Genomic DNA, 21,133 nt, shown 5'->3' on the forward strand with positions numbered 1-21,133 from the left:
TCACAAATTATTTGTAATTTTCATTACTGACGCTTTCGGCCTAAGGCAGTTTCGTGATTTCGACTAAAACGTTAAGAATGTCGAAAGGTAGTTCATTTGGATCCTAGATAAGACTTTGACTTGATATCAGCTCTTTACATTTCCGAGATCTTGGCATACACATGTTATACTTGCAATATTAATATTTTCTTTCTCATTTGTTTCTTAATGTTGGCAATATTCAAAACGGAAGAACACGTGGCCTCACAAAAAGTAAATTCTTTTACTACAATGTAGACCATGCTAGTTTTTCAAGAATCCAATGTTTTAATGAAATAATTCTATAATGATTTGAAGCACACTTTATCGTTATAATTCACTTTTCGTGCTTTAATCTATCTCAAATTTTCTTCTTAATTTCACATTTAGTCAGAGGGATACTGTGACACTTCCTGATTAAGATCCCTGAATGATATCGACTTATTAATAGAAGGTTAATGACATTTAGATTGAAATGTTATATTAGGTAATTGACATATACATGACATAAAATAGAGAAAAATAAAGATCCCCTAAAGAACGCACAAAACGACAAAATTGAAAATGTTGCAGGCTCGCTTTGATTGAGTCTGTTCATGGAGGGTAATGGAAAGTGCAAGTTACCGCATCCTAGCACCGGCTTTAGCAGAATTCAACATTTAACTTGAACTGGTAACATTTGAAATTTTGAAACATTCGTAGATGTGTACATATAGCGGTTATCATGAAACCTTCACTGTGATAAGTTAGTGCCATTCGATGAAAAGCGGTACATCGTCCCCAAGAAAAAAAGGCGTGTGTCGTAAACGAGAAAACAATAGGCGAAACTAAATAAAATGTAATTTTGAAAGGGGGTCTGATGTAATGAAGCCTGTATAACACAGGTAATACGCCAAAGGACAAACTAAAAAAGCTGTTCAAATGCTGTGGATAATTTAATTTACATATTTGCATTTTTGCCCGACAAAGCATCTGTAAGCTTTTGAAACAAATATAAAAAAATAGTCGTAATTTCTTAGTAAACGCTCACAGGTCATATTTCTATACAAGCAAAAAAAGAGGAGTTTTTTTTGTAATGTTTGTTGTTTTGTTATGATTTAAATTAAAAAGTATCCAACTATATTGTTTTGTTTCCTAAAAGACAATATTAGATGCTTCGATCAAACGCCTGCCACGTCTTCTTACAAATTAAGTTTGAAAACGCAAGACAAACTGTCTGTCCAGTTTGACGTATTTTTAGCCACCACATATAAACTGTATGATATTACAAATCAGCAACACACGCACACACAGTCATCTGCCTGTCACATTTTTAGACACGAATCCCACTAAGAGCTTTGCATTCTTTCAGTTTTGGAAAAGCTATGTTAAAAGAGTTCATCATTGTGGGACTGTTAATATACTCTTTACATTTCTTTGTGAGAATAACGTTTAGTACCAGTTTTTATGAACTTATATACTTTCAAGAACGGTTCGGGTGTCTAGTCACAAATCTAGCTCGAAATGCCCCCGATTTTTTTCTACCGTCAGTCTAAAAGAATTTCCGGATTTCTGAGGGTCATGTTTTGCCTTGGGCCTAGAGTTACTGATTTTTTTTCTTGAGTTTACAAATCTTCAATTTTAAGCTTTGTTGAATGCGATTAATTATGTCATTTAAAGTGCAAGTGACTGCAGTTCATTCAATTTAAAAAGTCACTGAGTGTTGCTTACGTCATTTTGCACGTATTGTTATTCACTCGCCAATTATAAGAAAATAATGCTGAGTAGAAAGGCAGCCAAAATTCCATTATGACCGAATATAAATCTTGCCGTAATGGTCTTGAAATACCCTAATTTTGTTACTATATACATGTATTGTAACATAGGTATTAAGTAAACATTTTACCTTAATTGCTGTCAGAAAGATGGTCAGATACCAACAATGAAAGTGTTGAAGCAGTTGTTTTCGTTTTACAAAAGCAATAGCATGACCCGGTATTTTAAAGAAATGTTTTGTCAACTTGTTGACTGCCGGTGTATTCGTCAATTGAGCTGATAAGGTATTGGCAACAATGAGATGTACACAATGTACAAACAGAAAATCATATTCGTTTTGCTAATGCTTCTGGGTTAGAATAAAAATCTGGAAACAAAGTGATTAATCAAGATTATCATTAATCAAGAGAATCGCAGACTCGGTCTGTTTGAGTCTGTACATGAGGGATAATGAATACGTGCAACATCCCTCACGCCCCAGCACCGGCTTGAGCGGTACTCAATTCTCAACACTTAATAGTGCTGGCATAGTGGTAGTCGGCCGCCATTTTAAAAATAAAAAAGTATGTTTTGTGTCGACTTCTTGTCTTGTTTGAAATGATTCTTCGCTTCATTTGATGTATGTAACTTGCAAATAATTTCTAAAAAAATGCAAAATGGAAATTCTAGAGGGAGAATACTTGGCAGATACGGCGCTGTTAGAATCGCTTCATTAAGCCTTTTTCCTTTTTTATGTTGCAAGTAATATACATAAAATGAAGCGGACAAAATAGCAGCATGTACATACGTGTGTTTATCTTAATATCCGACGGAAAAGAACTGTATTCAGAATTTTGCATCTTACCCCGAATTGATATTATCATTTGACTCAAAACAATGCAAAAACGTTGTTAGATTGTTTATTTATATACATAATAAAATTTATCTTCTGTAAAGGTTTTTTTTATTTGCAATTGCTTTTTTGCTTGTCATTATTTATAAAGTACACAGGATGGAATGAAAGTCTTTATATGTATACGTTTCAAGTTGAACAGTTTTGCTTCAGGGAATGTCCACATATGGTACCAATAATGACTTGTGAATGTAAACTTCCTTTCTTTTCTTAACTGTTTACGTTTTTCAAACTCATGGCACGCTCGATATGTTAGTTCCAAATCTTTACCAGACAGTGCAAATTCATTTGGCTCATTACAAATTTTAAATGATTGTTGTGGTGAAGTTGAATCGAACAAATTTACGTCAATATCACCCATAAAATACTGTGAGTTAGGCACATAAACAGCATCGTTGTGATCTTCGGGAAGAGTTCCTTTATAAAAATACGGTGAATTAGAGCTGTTGTCCAACTTTCTTCTTCCATAATCGTCTTCACTTATGCTATTGTAGTTCTTATATATATCAGTAAAATAAAGAGGACCCGTTACGTACACAGGGTGTCCGTCTTTATTTGCTAGTTGAAGGTTGATCAGTGCCTGCTTGAAAAATGGGTGTTTAGGTCTGCATAACAATACTGCAGTGGTCAAAATAAATTCGGTTTTGTATATAAAAGCGCTATGTTCAAAGGGTTCTGTTGGTACAATGCATGCATATTTAATTGTTGCTATATCTAGTGATCGCCAATTCTTCACATCTAGATCTGCATAAAGCCCACCGTAATGATGTATTACGGCAAATCGTAATAAATCTGACTTTCTCACATCATTCCCTCCAAAGGCATCATATATACTTATAAGATATGGATAGTGTCTGTTGAGAAATTTTCTACCCGATTCGTATGTCCAGAACCTATATTCCCACGTCGGATTGTTTTCCACAAATGAAGAAATTGGGTCTTGAAATATTTCATAGATATCCTCACTGTGACAAATTTGATGTATGATATGTGGTATTCTAGTTGGACCATTTAGAACTGTTGGGAATTCCTCCGCATCATACGATTGAAATACTTCGTAACTTGACATATTTTCTTTCATGAAATATGACGTTTCTTCGATCTTTTCGTCATTTTCGAGGGTTTTCACTAAAAGAAAATAAGTCATTACATATTAACAGTATAAAATAAATTCTCAAACAAATATTATGTTATATTTTGTTAAGTACTTTATCAGTAACTCACAGTTTTTCTTTAAGATTGCTTTGCTAATTAAATTATTTAAGTATCCATATAAATTGAACGGTGAAAGCAAATATATGTTTAAGGGGTAATTTTCTACAGCTGCCACTCAGCATTTGACACTTACTGTTGGGAGGCATATAAGTATGAAAAAGAGGAGATCCCTTGGAAGCAATTATTGATACATCGCTTCATTAGTAAACATGACGGAGAATAGAGCAACATCGTTGCATATATTTATTTACTAATAGGTAAATATCCGTAGCAAATCATATAATTTTTTCTTTATACTTCTAAGTCTAGTTATCAATAGAGGGTTTGTCATCTTCATGGATAATTTATGTATCATGGTATCTTTAAAGGTGTGATAAACCTTAAAAAGATGTAAATCTCTGCTGAACATATAATTCTTTGTTTTGTATTTATTGTTTTTCTGTTGATTTTTTTGTAATCTTTACTTTATTAATTCATGCGAGAATATACAATGACTCTGCTGTCTAACAAATCCAATAACGACTCGTCCTACATTATATTCAGCATTTATTTCCCATTTCATTCCAAGAATGTATATACTTGAGGTATATGTTACAGATATTGAGTATATTGCTATTCATTTGGAGATAAACATTTCACAAACATAATAAATACCAGAGATTTAAAAATCAAATCGCCCTACAAGAAAATACATATTCTATCTACTCTGTAGCCTCGAACAACAATGGTAACTACAGATCTTTTATAAACCGTAGTTATATTATTTGAATTTTGTCAAAGCAATGGCTTACCCAAATTCCTCTTCAACTCCTTAATTTTGGTGTACTGATTTACACAGTATATCACTAAGAAAGATACACAACATACAACAAACACATTTGTTCTTGTCTTCGAGCTCCTCATTGTCTTCATATCTATGTTATGTGTGCAAAAATAATTGAAGTTATAAGCGCACTCCCTCTCATTATTGTTTCACTTAGTTTCATGTACACATAACTATCAATTAATTGGATTGATTAACACATATTTTGTTTGCATGATGTTCTTCATATCTTCTTTTTTCTTCTTCTTTTTTGTAACAGCCCAGAATGTCACATAAAAATCTTCATATGTTTACTTGAAAACATCGATCAATAATTTATTTCTACATGTAATAAATTTATACATGTGAGGAGACGAACCGCAAAATCATAAACTTAGAATGTTCTTTTTAATTTGAAAGTTAAATGCTTTTGATATAGCCTGAAACGAAATAGATGTGTTTTGATTTCAGAATATTTAAATAAACGACAAGTTAAATAAAGAAGATTGTCCGTTTGGTTTTGTGAATCATGTTTGAGAATAAAAAATAGTAAAATGAAAACGTTTTACAGAATGATTGCCGTTGCATAACACTTAAAGTTTGTTAAAACCTATTATATTGCCCTTTTGAAATGATTTATCAATAGTAATTGGTTCAGATAAAGATACAAACAGATTAAAAATTTAGACAAACTGAACATAACAAGTAGTACTGGTCCCTAGTCCAGACAGTCCACAATAACAACTATACGGTATAAAAAATAATCTGGAAACAAAGTGATCACTCGGAAGCATTTATCACAACAAAATTACAAAAGAATTGCAGACTCGGTTTGATTGCGTCTGTACATGAGGGATAATGAATACGTGCAACATCCCTCACGCCCTCTAGCACCGGCTTGAGTGGTACTCAATTCTCAACACTTAATAGTGCTTTAAGGTATCGCTTCAAGCTGATAAAACCGATTGTCCTAGCTGTTTTACCAAGAAAGACATTGCCCCGAATTTATGAATATCCTCATATCTTTTATAATTTTTGTAATTGGAGCGGTGGCCCAGTGGTTAAGGTGTCGAGCCCTACTCGAGTCACGATCATGATTCCAGTACTGATTAGTTCCTTGAAAGTGATAAATATAAGTTGCAAGACCTTGTTTCGTAATCGAGCTAAATAAATATGTTTAAATTAAACTAAACTATATTTTGTAAATGATGTCATAGCAGCAACAAAATTTTCTGTAAATTATCTAAATGTGGTAATTTTTTGACATTAGTTTTCTTTTGTAAAGAATGCAAAAATCCGCTAGCAGACATGTACTATTAATTCTTTTAACTGTATCCCTCTTCACGTAGGCCAATTTACATAAAAACAACTAAATCTCATATACCCTATAGTATAATCGTAACAACACCATAGGTCAATGACAATTTATTTATTGATTGACAGCCGATGCATGCTTACATTATCATACAATTTCATTCCTGGTGCCATTAAATATGCTTAACGTTATAAATAATAACAAAGTACTTTTTTTAATTTTGATGTAGCTTATTATAATTTTGATAGTGCATATTGTTAAATGTCCTTGAAGTATCGGGCAAAAATCTTATTAGAAAGGCAGTACTTCTAACAAATAGAATATACATGTACTAAATGACTAATGTCACATCCTTAATGGTTAGGATCAATGCCGGGATCAAAGTTAACTTGATAGCTTTGACTTACTATATTTTTTTAAAAGTAGACATCATATGACTCAAGGTACTTAAATTTGAGTTTTGATCAGAATAATATCATAACATTGAATTGATATTTCAAGATGATTACCACAGCTTTCTTGTTATTCAGATTATTGATGTAGGTAACCAAAAAAAATTATTATATTTGACCGAATATATTTATCTAAATGATAAAGATAACAAGCACTAGGCAAAAGAAATTATGTCAGCTAAAGCACCAAAAGAAATGTGTTTATTGAAATTGTTCCTGTAGAAATAAAGCAGTTATAAGCATCAAGCATAAATACGTTAAACAAACAAACAGGAATTTTCGATACAATTTCAATCAGCTTGCACCTAAAATAAACACACTGTCGCTTTAATTAAAACTTGCAAGCCACGAATCGTCATATTTTGTGTCAATTTTTCAATTTTCGTTTTTTTTTCTCACACGTGAAATAAGTTGTAAAGTCAACCATATTAAGGAACATCAACAATGTGTTTCAGGAATGTAGACTTTGAATCACTCTGTTAACGGGAGATGATTTATAACGGTACATCACTCTTTGTAGAACATAATAATTTTAGTAGTGGTTTGTCCCCTTGATAATGTTAGTAATGATAGCGAAAACAATGTTAATATTGATACACTTGAGGACCATGATTCAATTGAAACTGACGATAAGGATAAAGATGTCGATGAAGATGACAACGAGAATAATGATGTTGAAACGGCTAATAAAATTTGTAGTTTAAACTTTTATAAAACGATTTAATTTAAAAGGGTTTTATTGATTATGATAATGATAAGTGCGATATTCTAATCATGATACTTATAGTTAATTGTAATAGTCACTGGTACGTTAATGTTTACTGGCAGACAACCTATAGTTTCCGTTTGAACGCAATGAATATGATCAGGAAGTTTTCATAGATTGCCCAAGATTATATTTGCTTTGAAAGGTGCCCAAGATAATATTTGCTTTGAAAGGAAGTGGAGAAGTAGTGCCCTAATATAAACTACATGTCGCCAACTTCCATGAGCTGAATTCTTTAACGTGATTTTCAAATGGCTAAAAAATCCTTGGGCCTCTTTTGTTTCTTGTTTACATCAATGATATTGTAAGCGAAATATTTTCAAACATTTGCTGATGTCACGTGCTTGTATTAGTTGAATTTAATAAAATGCTTTAGCAACCAATCTTGTTGAGACCGAAAGTAAAAAAGAAAGAATAAAAAAACTGACTTTTTTCTTTTAATTCATCTAAAACGGATTTTTTCTAGGAAAGTGGCTAACTTTCAAATCTAACAATCACTTACAAATCAACTTTATTAATATAGTTACATCACAAACATTTTGATGTTACTCTAGCTTCAGAATATTTGCATAACCATAACCTTCAGACAATACGGAAGATTTTGAAATTTTACAACCTTAGTTATACTTTAAGATAAATAAACTTTTTGGGATACATTTTAATCACTGTATACATGAAAATTGTATCATAACACTATTTTACAAACGTACGGTTAATTGAAACTGTTGAGCGAATGTCTATATAAAACTGGATAATATATCAAGGAAGCAAAAGCCATGTAGGAATTTGAGACAAGTGTATTTGAATCTCAATAATGATAAAAAGCTTCATGTGCGCAATTTGGCATATATTCGCGCTAAACTGTATAGATTGTCAATATGGTTTATAGTTTCTCATCATCATCTTCTTTTTCTTTTCTTTCTTCTCCTTTTCCTCCTTCTCTACCTTCTTTTCCTTCTTCTTTTTCTCCTTTCTTGTCTTCGTATTTTCCTTCTCCTTCTACTTCTTCTCGTCTTTCTTCCCCTTTTCTTACTTTTCCTCCTCCTTCTTTGTGTGATTTAGAATATTTGACTGTCCTGTTTTCTTGCAATTCCACACATTCAGTATTATGTTCCTCTCGCTTATCTTTTTCTTGCTTTTCTTGTTTTTTATTATCATTTGCTTCAACTTTGTTTGGACTTACAACTATTTTGCTATCTTTATCCGATGATCCTCTTTCGGGTGCATCACAGCCATTTCGATTTTCGTTTTCTCCATCCTTTTTATGTTCATCTCTTATCTGTTTTTCATCCTCACAACTTAAACATGAGGATTTCCCATACAACAAAACAGTAATGCGACTAGAAATATCCAACAAAGTAAACCGGTAGTGCCGATGCAAAGTAAGAATATAACTGATACTTTATGAGAAGGGACGCAAGTTGTATATACAATTAGAAAGATAATGTAGTGACCAAACAAAGCAATAATTGCAACGATTTCGATAAGTTTAGCCTGGCGGTTGTTACTTGAAATTACGCTTGATTCGTTTGAATCCAGTTCCGCTTCACAATAACAGCAAAAACGCTTGAAACAATTACAGCAGAGATATTTAAAAGGCTTTGTTTCCTTCACACAGTAAGTAATATAGTTCAGTCTTTGTAGAAGCCTCTCTTCATTCTTCGAGTCTTTAAATGTCCTGTCTAAAGAAAAACGAAACTACAATAGAAAAATATCAAATTCATACAAGTTTGGTGGCCTATAATTATATTTCTTTTATAAAATTTTGATTATAATGTTGAAAGAGTTTTAACGACAGCTGTGTAAGAAGATACAAGTTATCAGTTTTTTAAAGAAATACTTCATACAATATATGATATAAATATATATATCAAAATACTGTCAGATTTCGAATAAAAATTCAACTTTTAAATGACTTAATGAACAGGTAAATAATCATTGTTTCCCTTGTAATATGTTCGATTTTAAAAATATATATACAATTTATTCAAATTATGTAGTAAACATATTTGAAACACAATAGTGCCAAATTGAGGTAATGCCATGGACAAATAATATTTACCAGTAAAATAAAGGAATATCTATAAAAATTACTTTGCAGGTTTTTAATTGTTTGATATCGTAAAGGTTGTTTTAACCGAAACACACTATACATCGTAATCAAATAACTAGACATCAAATAACAACACATCGGCCTCGTGATTGAAAACGAATTGAGCGAATTGCATCAGATAAACTTTTCCAAAATAATATCATAGTGAACGTTGTTGCTTATGATATTATCCGGACATTTATAAGATATATTTTATGCTACAACTTCTGTGACTTAAAATTTGTTTGTGAGATATTGACCGTGCGCTTGGGATCTGTTTTAATTACAGTAATTACAGACCTGCTATCTAATTAATCATGGTTTATCTATACGTTAGGACCGACTATACTATATATACAACAGTACTACTTTTTCTGGTAGATTATTTTTTTACAAGGTGAGATTTTCATACCAAAATTTTGGTAAAGAACGAACAACATAAACTGCAATATTTAAAACAGTTTTTACCCTTGTTTGGATCGTCACGTCTTGCCATTAAAGATAAAATGTTGGCGAGAAAGGCACAAACAATGAGGACCTGGTGAATGATCATCCATACATCAATAGCTCTAACATATGACACCGCTGGTATAATGAAATAAATGCCAACCCATCGGGTGATCAATGCAATAATACAGCCTGTATGTACTGAAAGACGTGGTGAAATTCTCTTTTCGTCAATGAACAAAGCCAGCCATGACACAAACAAAATTGCTACGCTTGGTCCGTATAATTGAAAGAAATGGGCACCACCCGTTCTCTCCATGATAATTCTTCCTTTTAAAGTAGAGTAGTCCCCAACTGAAATACAAATGAGCCGCGTCATGACAAAACCAACATAGTGCGTTTGCGACCAGCATGGATCCAGACCAAGCTCAAATATCATGTATAACTCTAACTGAAATAGTCAATCTATGTTGCATATGCGATTCTTACTGATGAGTTATATTAAATTATATATTTTAAAGACTTTCATACGGGTATTTGTACAGCTCTTCATGTATTTTGAAAACTCTCAAACCAGTTATTTTGATTCAGTGATCACGCTCACCTGTTCAATATTAAATTTTACTGTGTGAAATGAAGATTGTTTTATAAATTCAAAAAATTATTTGCTAACAATTGTAAAAACAACGACATATTTTCCCATAAAATACATGTACAAATAAATAAACCAAACAGGTACAGCTATTCCTAGCTTGTTAAATATTTTTTGCACAAATAAAAGTTTTCCTTATTAACTGAATTATCTAAGACTATACTTCATTAACGTAAACATTCTGTCTGTTACAGGTCTAAAAACGGTCACAAACATTCTCTATGTTCAGATAAAGTTTAAGAAATTACTGTTATAATAAAACGACGATGCACAGATAACCCAAACTAGTATACCAGTATATTTATTAAAAGTATCATCATCAACTGCTTCAGCTTAAAGCAGCACGCCATCAGATTCATGCTAATTTTCATGAAAATTTTAAAAATGTATCTGAATGTATAATATTGTGAAATAACCAAAAAGAGGCAATTTGCACATTATCAATGGCACTAACAAGCCATGTAAATTACCCAAATGTGGTCATAATATGCATAAATAGCCCTTTCTGCGTTAGTAACGCAGTAGAAATATAGTTTTAAATACTAAGAAAATCAGTTATTAACCGCACATAACATGTGATAGTATTACTTGAATCTTGAATCATTTTACGTTTCCTAAAATCGTAGTACACATTTCTCAAGTTTGATTTTATTGAAATATTTTTAATCATCTGGAGTCATGCAGCTTTAATGTGATTTTAATTTTTTACGGTGCACCAACAGACTTAAGTTCATATGGCGCCGTAATAGAAAACATTATTTTGGCTTACCTCAGGTGTTACAATCCTAATGCAATACCAGTGGTCAAAACCACTTCACCTGCTAAAGCTAAGAGATGCATGTACTCCAGAAATTTTAGCTCATTTAGTCGCCTCTTACGATAACGCACGGAACGCAAGGATAAACCGTGGATGCAATTCTGATGCTTTAACCCTTAAAAACAACCGCTAAGCCACAAGGAAAATAATGTAATGTAAGCTGCACATACCTTGATCTAAAAGGGGTGTATCATCATCACTATATTCGCCAACCGAGATGAGAAATTCTGTCATGTGTACCCCAGACAATTTCAATGGATTATCTTTCTTCCATTTAAGTATCAGCGAATCATTTGTGTAAGTAACTATAGGACAGAAATATTTTATGCTTTATCAAATCTGTTAAAAGCAATAGAAAACAAATATTTGGATTTAAAGAATACAACTTAAACTATAAAATTTTAAATCATATCGAACAGTCATATAATGTTTAATGTTGTTTTTTTATAATTTGAAAGAAATGTGCTTGCTTATTTGCGATGAAGTGAGCAAACACATTGCATAACATACTAATATAACATATAAATATTTTTTTATTTCTAACTATTTATTTATTATCATTTTTGCGTGTGTACTCGTATGTGGGGGTGGAGTAGTATTTTTCACATATTATTAACGACACCTCCATCTAAAATTCTGAGCAAACAACATTATAAGAAAATACAAGCAACGCGATTGTGCAGAAATGATTTTTTTAGTTTAGTTCAAGAGTTATATCAGAATACCAAATAACCTTCGAAACTACGTTAACACAAAGCGACATTCGTCATCTTTACATGATTTAATTATGTAATTTATTTTACAGCTGAGGCCAGAGTTTCTTTACCTTACTTTGTTCTGGTATTGAAAGGACACTTTTTTAAAAATAGATCCACGGAGAAAAAAATGAGTGATAGCTTGACAACATCTTTGAACACAGTAAAACACAACGCGAACGAATTATGTAATATACATGTATATTTTAATACTCACAACTTTGCATCTTCAATTCACAAACTTGTTCGTCATAAGGATAATACTTAAGATCGAAGGATGACCGTAAAGCCATTGATGTTCTTGTTGAAAAAAAGATAATAATAATAATAATAATAATAATAATAATAATAATAATAATAATATAATAACATGTACACGAAGAGAAAATCAATACATATTCGATTTACTCGGTTATCTGTTTCAACCTTTTAATTTCATAAGTTTACATGTGTTTGATTTGGTTTATGTCGCACCGACACAGTGTAGGTCATATGGCGACGTTCCAGCTTTACCGCTGGAGGAAGACCTCATGTGCCCTTCCTTGCATTATTTCAGGCACGAACGGGCACCTGAGTAGAACCACCGACGTTCCGTAAGCTAGATGGATAGCTTCCTCACATGAAAGAATCCAAAGCCCCTGTCGGGATTCGAACCCACAGCGGTAAGGGCAAGTTTACATAACGGTGCATACAATCTCTGATCTGTAATAATCTTCTTACAAACAATGATTTGAATTATATCCATTATGCAAAACTGCAATGTTTTATTTATGTTGTGGGATTTTATAAACATATAATTTATTTGAATATTAATTAAATAATAAACCTTTGGCTGTAGACTATTTCGCCATTTTTATGTATATAAACCATACTGTTAAATGTTTTTTGCTCGTTCGACCCTGGTGACCGATCCGTCAAGAAGTAAACATCCGGTTGCCATATTTGTTTTGTTTTACCTTCCGACAGCTCAAGTTTACTATAATTAGCCAACTGAGAATAATTTAGTCGTCTATCTTTCCACCACATTCGCAGGTACAAGTCAAAAAGAAATCCCTGAAAGTAGGTTTTAATGTTCATGTAAAAATATCTATTATTTCTGTTGTACGAGTTAGAATTACTTAAAAGGATTCTTCTTCGTCTTCTTCTTTTTCATAGGCAACGTCATGTAATGAAACAAAATAATTTGAATGATATTCTCGTCTATATGTCCCAAAATTTAAAATAAATAAACAGACTTTCAAAAATCAGACGACTTGGATATATGCAAACCTCGTTCTTATTAGATATAGCAAGAGTGAAAATAAAAAGCAACAACATTAAGATAACAGTAAATTTTATCTGAGAAAAAGTAGTCTCATGTCTAAAACTAAATAATTATTTTTGTTTCCGTATAAAACATTGATAATTTCTTCGGTGGCATAATTTGTTTTTGTGCATAATTGATTTTCTTTACATAAGAGTCAAAATGTAACTGAAAATGTTATCAGTCCTTTAAAATATTAATTAAGACATTAAAATTTGCCGCCTGCGTCTATTTTCAAATAATGTGAAAATACCAAATGTAAGTTTATCAAAATCCACTCACCGTATTCTTCTCTTCATTTCTTGCTATATCATATATGTCTACCTGCACTGTGACGATCGTCAGTATATCTGAAATAAAACAAGCCAGATGATTAAGCCAGTTAAAGTAAATGATAATTGATGAAATGTTATAACTGCAAGAACAGTCTATATATGTGCTACTAGAATACAATAATATCAGATTGACACTAAAAACAATATTAATAAATGAAAATCACAAACTTGGTTAATCTAAGTATGTTCTACAGGCAATGAAATTGAAATTCTGTCATGCCACCTGGCAAAAAGTACATGTAGTATACTTTTTTCAACAAACAAAAGCATTGGAACCAATTGTACTGATGGAAGCTATCATTTGCAGGTACTATGTACATGAAATAAAATCTTATAATGCACGTGGATAAATATATAATCAAGCTTATAAAACATTTTACCCGGTTTTACATCTTTCTTGTATGTTGAATTACTTCCGACTAAATGCTCGATCAAATTATACCTGAAATAACAAAGAGATGTATATACTAGACACATTAAATCAAATACAATGTACAAATGAAAATTGCTTGAAATTATGCATATTTGCTAAATAGTAAAAGAATGTGTATGGAATTTGTTGTAAGATTTATCAGTAACACTTGTTATTGCTATAATTCTTATATTTGCAATATTTTTTGTTATTCAAGAGATAAAAGGCGTCTTTTAGAATACGCAAGATAATAAATTAGTGACATCTGCTGGATCATAAGTTGTAATGAAATTGTAACACAGCATATGCACCCCCCCCCCCCCCCCCCCGTTACCGACTTATCAGTAGTTTTTCTCCGTGATTAAAATATTTGAATTAAGCATCATGTAGGATAGAACGATATATCATCAATAATCAATAGAGAGGGTAACAACTTACAAGTTACATTTGCCAATAGTCATATTCATTAAACAAGTTAAAAGAAAGAGAAATGAGTCGGCAAATCTAGAAATCTGAATGCATTTTGAACTCCTTCCTATGTAACATTAGCAAAATTCTCAATAAACTCCATCTTTGAAATAACTTACTTGCTTAAGTCTGTTTGAGCATAAAGTGTTGGGATTAGGAAAATCAATAACTTCATCTGTAACAAAATTTATAGTTGAAAAAAAACGTGTACAAAAGCAAAGTAAAAATATAAAATGAAACTAATTTCGGCAAAGTAAAGATATAAAATGAAACTAATTTCGGCGTCTCAGTAGTAAAACGTTCGGGCAGTCAGTAAGGTCATCACATAATAAGTAATCAACTTTCAAAAAGAAATATCTGGATCGTTGTTGTTTGTTTCATTTCAAAGTTAACATTGCAATTAACGCCTAGTTATTATTTTATTACCAAAAATGACCGTTGAAGAAAGTTTATTCAAGAAATTACATCATGTAAATAAAATCTTAGAATGACTATTAAAGAATCTAAGATTTAAGCTTGAATTTCTAAAATGACCAATAATGCTATCCTTTTTTATTCAGGCCATACCTTTGTATTTCATAGGCAGTGAACCTACGACCGAATAATGCCAAAGAGCAATGTCGATGATAAAAATAAAACGGTTAATGAAGACGTTGATAATTTTTTTAAAATAAAATGCATTTAACTTGACAAAAATTTATGATCATAAAAGAGATTGTGTTAAAATTCACACGTGAATAATATAAGCAAATACAACAAAACAATCCCTACATTTTGTTATTGTTATATTTGGGAGGTTTGTCGTGTACAAATAATATTCATAGCATACACATTATATTCTTCCGATAACAGACAAGGCAATGAAATAGGTATTTTATATCCTGTAATCGACAACGAACCTTTTTAACTTCACAAACTTACGTAATAATTATTTTTAACGTGCAATTGCGGCCATCCTTTGATGTTATTTCACCTATCTATATGATAAAAAGAAATGTACATAATTTTCATAACATAAAATTAACATGATTTTATACTTTTTAAGTATTTTACGAAAATCTGGATTCAAATAAAAAAAAATTGAAACATTTTAACCGCAAATAATGATGCGTTTTGAAAACAGTAAACAAAGTTATCTTCTATCTACCTAAATATTAAGAAAAATGATTGCAGCTTGATTTATTAAAATCTTCAAAACATCACACAGACTAGCTTAATACGGACAAAATTCGCTGCATTTGAAATTATTACAAATATAGGTGCAGCAGTGAAGTAGAATATTCTTCCTACCTCTATTTTAAGCTTCGACTAAATTTTAAATCCGCGCGCACCATTAATTTGTCGGAAAATTGCCCCTTTGTACATGTAATGTTCATAATAAGTAATACTTAGAAAAAAGTTCTCTTGGTTCATATTCATGTAACTCATTTTATCTTAGATAATGTAAAACTCTTAATAGAGTCTTGAGATATGTTGAATGCTGATAATGCTACTTTAATCGAAAGACAAGATGAAACATTTATACATTCGGATGATATAATCAGCTCGTTATCATAGCAAAATTTTTCATTAAGAATTCAGAATTGTAATAGTTGCATAATTATGTCCTATATCCTATATTTATTATCATGTCCCGTATATCACCGTTCAACACCATCAAATAACACTTTTTTATTTAATAGTATCATGTCCCGTATATCACCGTTCAACACCATTAAATAACATTTTTTTATTTAATCTATCACATGGTATTTTGATGATTTTAAACCAATATCTAATACACTTTTTAAAAAGATTACGTATACATGTACATCCGATATCTTACCATTTTCATTTACATTGTATGCTTTTAGTTTACAACAGATATACTTTTACATGCATTATATTCTACCCGTTCTACCTATTCCAATTTACCAATGTCCCAAATTTCAGGACCAAAAGTAACCGTGGACATATCTTAGTATAAAAGTGTTTAAAATTACTTTTTTGTTTAAATTGTCACAATCATACATGTTTTTTTTATATTGATATAAAAACGCTTACCCTTTACACATAGCTTGTGTACCATTCTGTTTATAGAAAGCTGTCTTGTAAATGTTAGAACAAATGTTTTATTTTATTTTCATTTGCAAGTGAAAATGTAAATTATGTATACCCCTTTAGGTTTCCACATTATTTATATCCCTTTTTGTGAAGTGTTGGGATAAAATATTTCTCTATAACAGGGTACTCGCCTGTAGCAAATAGTTTGTTAAACAATTTAACATATGTAAGACTGTCTATATCGTAAACGAAATAATCAGGAAAAAGTCTATCAGACCATGTTTTTTAAACTATTTTTACCAATTCTTATATGTATAACAATCCCCAATCTTGTTTTGCTTTTAGTTATTCCCGAATTTAAATGTATTGATCAACTTCATTATTCTAGGGGGCGTGGACGGTAACTTGCACTTGCACTTTCCAGTACTCAATCAAACCGAGCCTGCAACATTTTTAGTTTTGCCGTGCTGGGTTTTCTTTAGAGATTCCGATTTCTCTATTATTTCATTATCTATTTCATCATTTAGTATTTATAAATTAGCAAAGATATTTATAGCACCTGTATACGGTATTATGCAGTCCCGTTGTTCGACCCATTCTTCCAAGAAAATATTGCACACTGTCCTACTTTTCTTGCCAGTCATAGATTTAAGTTAAACAAAAACGATTTTTGGATCATTTTCTTTTGGTGTCAGTTCATCAAGATTATGTTTATTGTATTCTCGCATCTTCAAAATGCACTTGTTCATAAAAATTAATTTTGTTTTAAAATGTTCTTAATAGATTAATTTATGACCTAAAATTTTTATATTTTTTTTCAAAATTAAACCATTTTGGCGAAAAAGATGAAAATATATATCAGTATAAACAGATTAACTTGATACTATATTATCAATGCCCATTTTACATCTTTAATGATCAACATTATTTTTTGTCCAATCACATTGCAGTATTTTTCAATATTTTTTCTCGCGTTTTCTCATCATTTAGTAATAGTATGTTTTAACCTTACATTTAATTAATAATGCTGGTATTAACCCTGTTCATCAATTTTAATATTGTGCATAAACAATTACACCACATCCGAAAGAAGAGGTATGATTTAAGTAATGTTACAGTTTTGGTAATTATTTATACGGAATTATAGCAAAGTTTAACGCTATCTGCTAATAAATATACACCTTTCAAAATTCCAATTAAACGGGTGGTAAATAGGCATGAAATAACAATTAGCTAATTTTGTAACAGACTTTGACATTTAAATTATAATGCCAAAATCACATTTACTGTTCGCAGGTGTAAAATGATTAAACAGTTGATTTCCAACAAACACGAACATGTCACACATGACTCTGCAAAACATCGAGTTTCTAATTTCTGGTAAAAACAATATCTATGTGACACAAAATATCATTTTGAAAATAAGTATTTTCCTACCAAGCTTCTGTTAATGCAAATGTTAATAATGAAAATTGTTTATGTAGACTTTGGCTTGATAACTAATCAATATTAAAATAATCACTCTCCTCATCATGAAAAACGTCCACTAGTTCACCGGATAGCACGCAATTTTCCCAACCTTTAAATAGTTTATACCTGCAATATTGCTCCTTCCTCTATATCTTTATCGCGTTACGGAAAAAGGACATGTTACGAAATCACGTTTTTTTTAAAACAGAAAATGTTATATAGCAGTTTTATCAAAAATTATTGCTCATAATCTTTGTATTAAAATCTATTAAAATAAGAAAACGTGTATGTTTGGCAGAAGACCTTTAACCATCGGGTTATCGAACCATTTAAACTTTCACAGTATAAAAGCGGTAACGGTGTCTTGTGCATGCATAAGTTTGCCTTGAATGTTTGACCTTTTGAAAATTCGAGCATTTTGGCAGGAGAGTCACGAAACACACACCTATGCAGCAAACATTTGTTCACAATAGAACTCTAATATTCGCACAAAGTTTAAGAAACACGTTTTGAAATAAAAACGGTGATCTCCAAATATCGTTCTTGACCACGATCACTTCCCATGCTTTTAATTATGACAAGTATATTTTACATTTTTAGGGCCATATTCAAATTTGCGACATAATATGAGATCTACGGAAGCCAGATGGCATCATCCTTGCGATTACGTTTCAGTTCTGCAAAGGCCGTTGAAAGGATATTGTGTATACTTGTCTAGGACATGAATGATTGCGTGTTTATAACTCAAACTTTAGAGCACATCTCATTCATACTGTGACCAGATTAACTTTCAATTTGACATATGACTTATATGATATGAATTTAATTTAAAAAATAATTAAAACACATTTATAGACGGTGATTTCTTCGTGGTGAGATCATTAATCGTGTTAGTTCAAAAACTCATGGGCAATGTTCCGTGAGAAAGATTGAAATTGCAATCCTATTCATATGGAATTAAAAAACGACTCTCAATAAAAGATAGAAAATGAAAAAGTTTGTAGCTGACAAATCAACTCATGTCTCAAAAACACACACTGAATATTAAAACATCTCACTTATTGTAATTTGGTAGTAGCATGGTACTAGTAGCACTAGGACGTAAATGACTGGTATTACAAACATACATATAACTACAGGAGAATAAATCATCATGTTCATCAAATGGATTATCATCATCATCCTGTAATGGAATGTACAGTGTATATTTGGCTGATATAGCACCATATTTCACGAGTAAAATTAAATAACCTATCATATATAGTTATGTATATGTTATCAAAATTGAAATATTCTTTATTATAATAGAAATTAAAATGTACTACGTCTGGTGCAGTCAACTTTTCGAAGCTGAATGACTGTTTAGTATGAACGGGAATATGCGCCAGTTTGTCTTTTGTGTTGTTTGATATTCTAGTATGCTAAACCTTATACTATTATGGTAGTTTTTACCCAAACATGTTTATTAATATACCACGTATTTTCTTGAATTAATGATATGAACATTTTTATTGGATCTAATTAAACTTATAAAAATACATGAAATCATCATTCTCATTGTAAGCAAACACGATGTGATATTGCCTTCATTAGAATGTTGGCGTTATGATGATGTGAAGCCGGAACATGCCATTCTTACGACAGAGGTCGCTCATTGCAGTCGTTTACAATGACTTCTCCCGCTTGAGCGGCATCGGTTCCTATGTAAATAATACCCCGCGAAAGTCATCCGTTTTACCTATCATCACCGGAAAGATTATTAAGATTAATTACATTAAGAATGCAAATATACCCGAGTTTGTTAACACTCTGGAGTGTCAACCGTTTTTGAAGGTAGATTTATAAACCACAGATTGACAGATATTATCAGTACACATGCATATATACACAAAATGGATTGACATGAAAAATGGATAGACATGGCTTGCACTCTTACCTACATCAGTTATCATTTCCGAGAAGATATGCATGCACATTCTCAATTTATATATGAAAATGCACGAACAAAATTGGACTGCATTTTTACATTATATCAATCTCGTATATTTATGTATGTACTTCTATTTGGAAAAAAAGTAAACCCTTTAATACTTTCCCTTAGTTTTGAGTAAACGAATGTATTCCACCAATAATTCTCAGAGTCGTGTTTATATTCAAAAAGGTCTGCAATCTTACTTTCTATCATTATCGGGTATATATGTACAAAAACACTGTTGATTTTTCCATTCTCGCCATATACGAATATGTAAACGCAACAGTGAATTGTACTGTTAATTTTATCCATTTTGGGTGTACAATGTTTGTACAATAATATACAAGCACTTTCTTACACTGTTTGGTATACATGATACATGTATGTTAAAATACGGATATCTAGTAAATGGAATTTTTCAGTAACTGCAAAAACTGTTTGATAGTAACATTAACTAATGTAAAAAAATCAGTATACAAGTATGGACATAATCTGTCTGTATTCGTTTGGCAAAGTGAGTCTCATACACATGTGTAGTTTGGTGGCAGATTTAGGCATGGGTCAGAAATTCAGAATATCTGAACATTTGCTATTACGGTGTTTGTACACTCATCAGCGGCAATATATAACTTGTGCATTTCTATACCATCTCATTGTTCGTTGGCATAGAAGTACGATGCGACCACCTTGTTCAAGGCATTAGTTTTTCATGACAATTCAACCAGTCATCCCTTGTACCTGACCTGCTGTTCTCATGCGAAGATCCTATGTAAGGTGTGTTTGGGTGAGGATATGGAGAATTTAGAGAAGTAATTACGCATATCTGCAATAAAATTCCATGCTGTAGAACAGTTCGCAAAAAGATTTGTTTAAAATGTACTTCTACTAATCATACAAACATGTATTTCAAATCGTAATCTTCATTTGTAAGTAAAGTTTTCATTGTAAACCTGTCAGATATTGTAATGACAAATATAAAATGAGAAAGATTTATTCAATGTCTTGATAAATAAAATGTATACACATGCGTTTATACTTGATAATTGGTAGATTAAAAGTAAACAGATTGTCTATTCAACCTAAATAAATATATATTTACATTAGTTGTATAGATAAACAACTTTAGTTAGTTCATTTTAACATGACACTAGG

At 31.4% G+C, this 21,133-nt stretch overlaps 2 protein-coding genes across 2 annotated transcripts; both read right to left on the reverse strand.

The window, feature by feature from the left end:
• Positions 1 to 2,709: 2,709 nt before the first annotated feature.
• LOC132759880 (uncharacterized) lies at positions 2,710 to 5,015 on the reverse strand. Its single transcript, XM_060751750.1, has 2 exons — positions 4,672 to 5,015; positions 2,710 to 3,793 (listed from the first exon to the last, which is right to left on the reverse strand). The coding sequence occupies exons 1-2, from the start codon at positions 4,790 to 4,792 to the stop codon at positions 2,745 to 2,747; spliced, it is 1,170 nt and encodes a 389-aa protein (XP_060607733.1). The 5' UTR covers positions 4,793 to 5,015; the 3' UTR covers positions 2,710 to 2,744.
• Positions 5,016 to 8,058: 3,043 nt separating this feature from the next.
• LOC132759877 (glycine receptor subunit alpha-2-like) lies at positions 8,059 to 15,931 on the reverse strand. The gene is made up of 9 exons (XM_060751747.1): positions 15,787 to 15,931; positions 14,616 to 14,671; positions 13,997 to 14,058; positions 13,564 to 13,631; positions 12,805 to 13,031; positions 12,196 to 12,278; positions 11,394 to 11,528; positions 9,776 to 10,108; positions 8,059 to 8,897 (listed from the first exon to the last, which is right to left on the reverse strand). Exons 2-9 carry the CDS (start codon positions 14,669 to 14,671, stop codon positions 8,515 to 8,517), a joined length of 1,347 nt encoding a protein of 448 aa, XP_060607730.1. The 5' UTR covers positions 15,787 to 15,931; the 3' UTR covers positions 8,059 to 8,514.
• Between the last annotated feature and the right edge of the window lie 5,202 nt (positions 15,932 to 21,133).

The sequence above is a fragment of the Ruditapes philippinarum genome, unplaced genomic scaffold (genome assembly GCF_026571515.1).
Source record: "Ruditapes philippinarum isolate M1 unplaced genomic scaffold, ASM2657151v2 ctg519_1_1_1_1, whole genome shotgun sequence".
NCBI classification, from domain to species: Eukaryota; Metazoa; Mollusca; class Bivalvia; order Venerida; family Veneridae; genus Ruditapes; species Ruditapes philippinarum.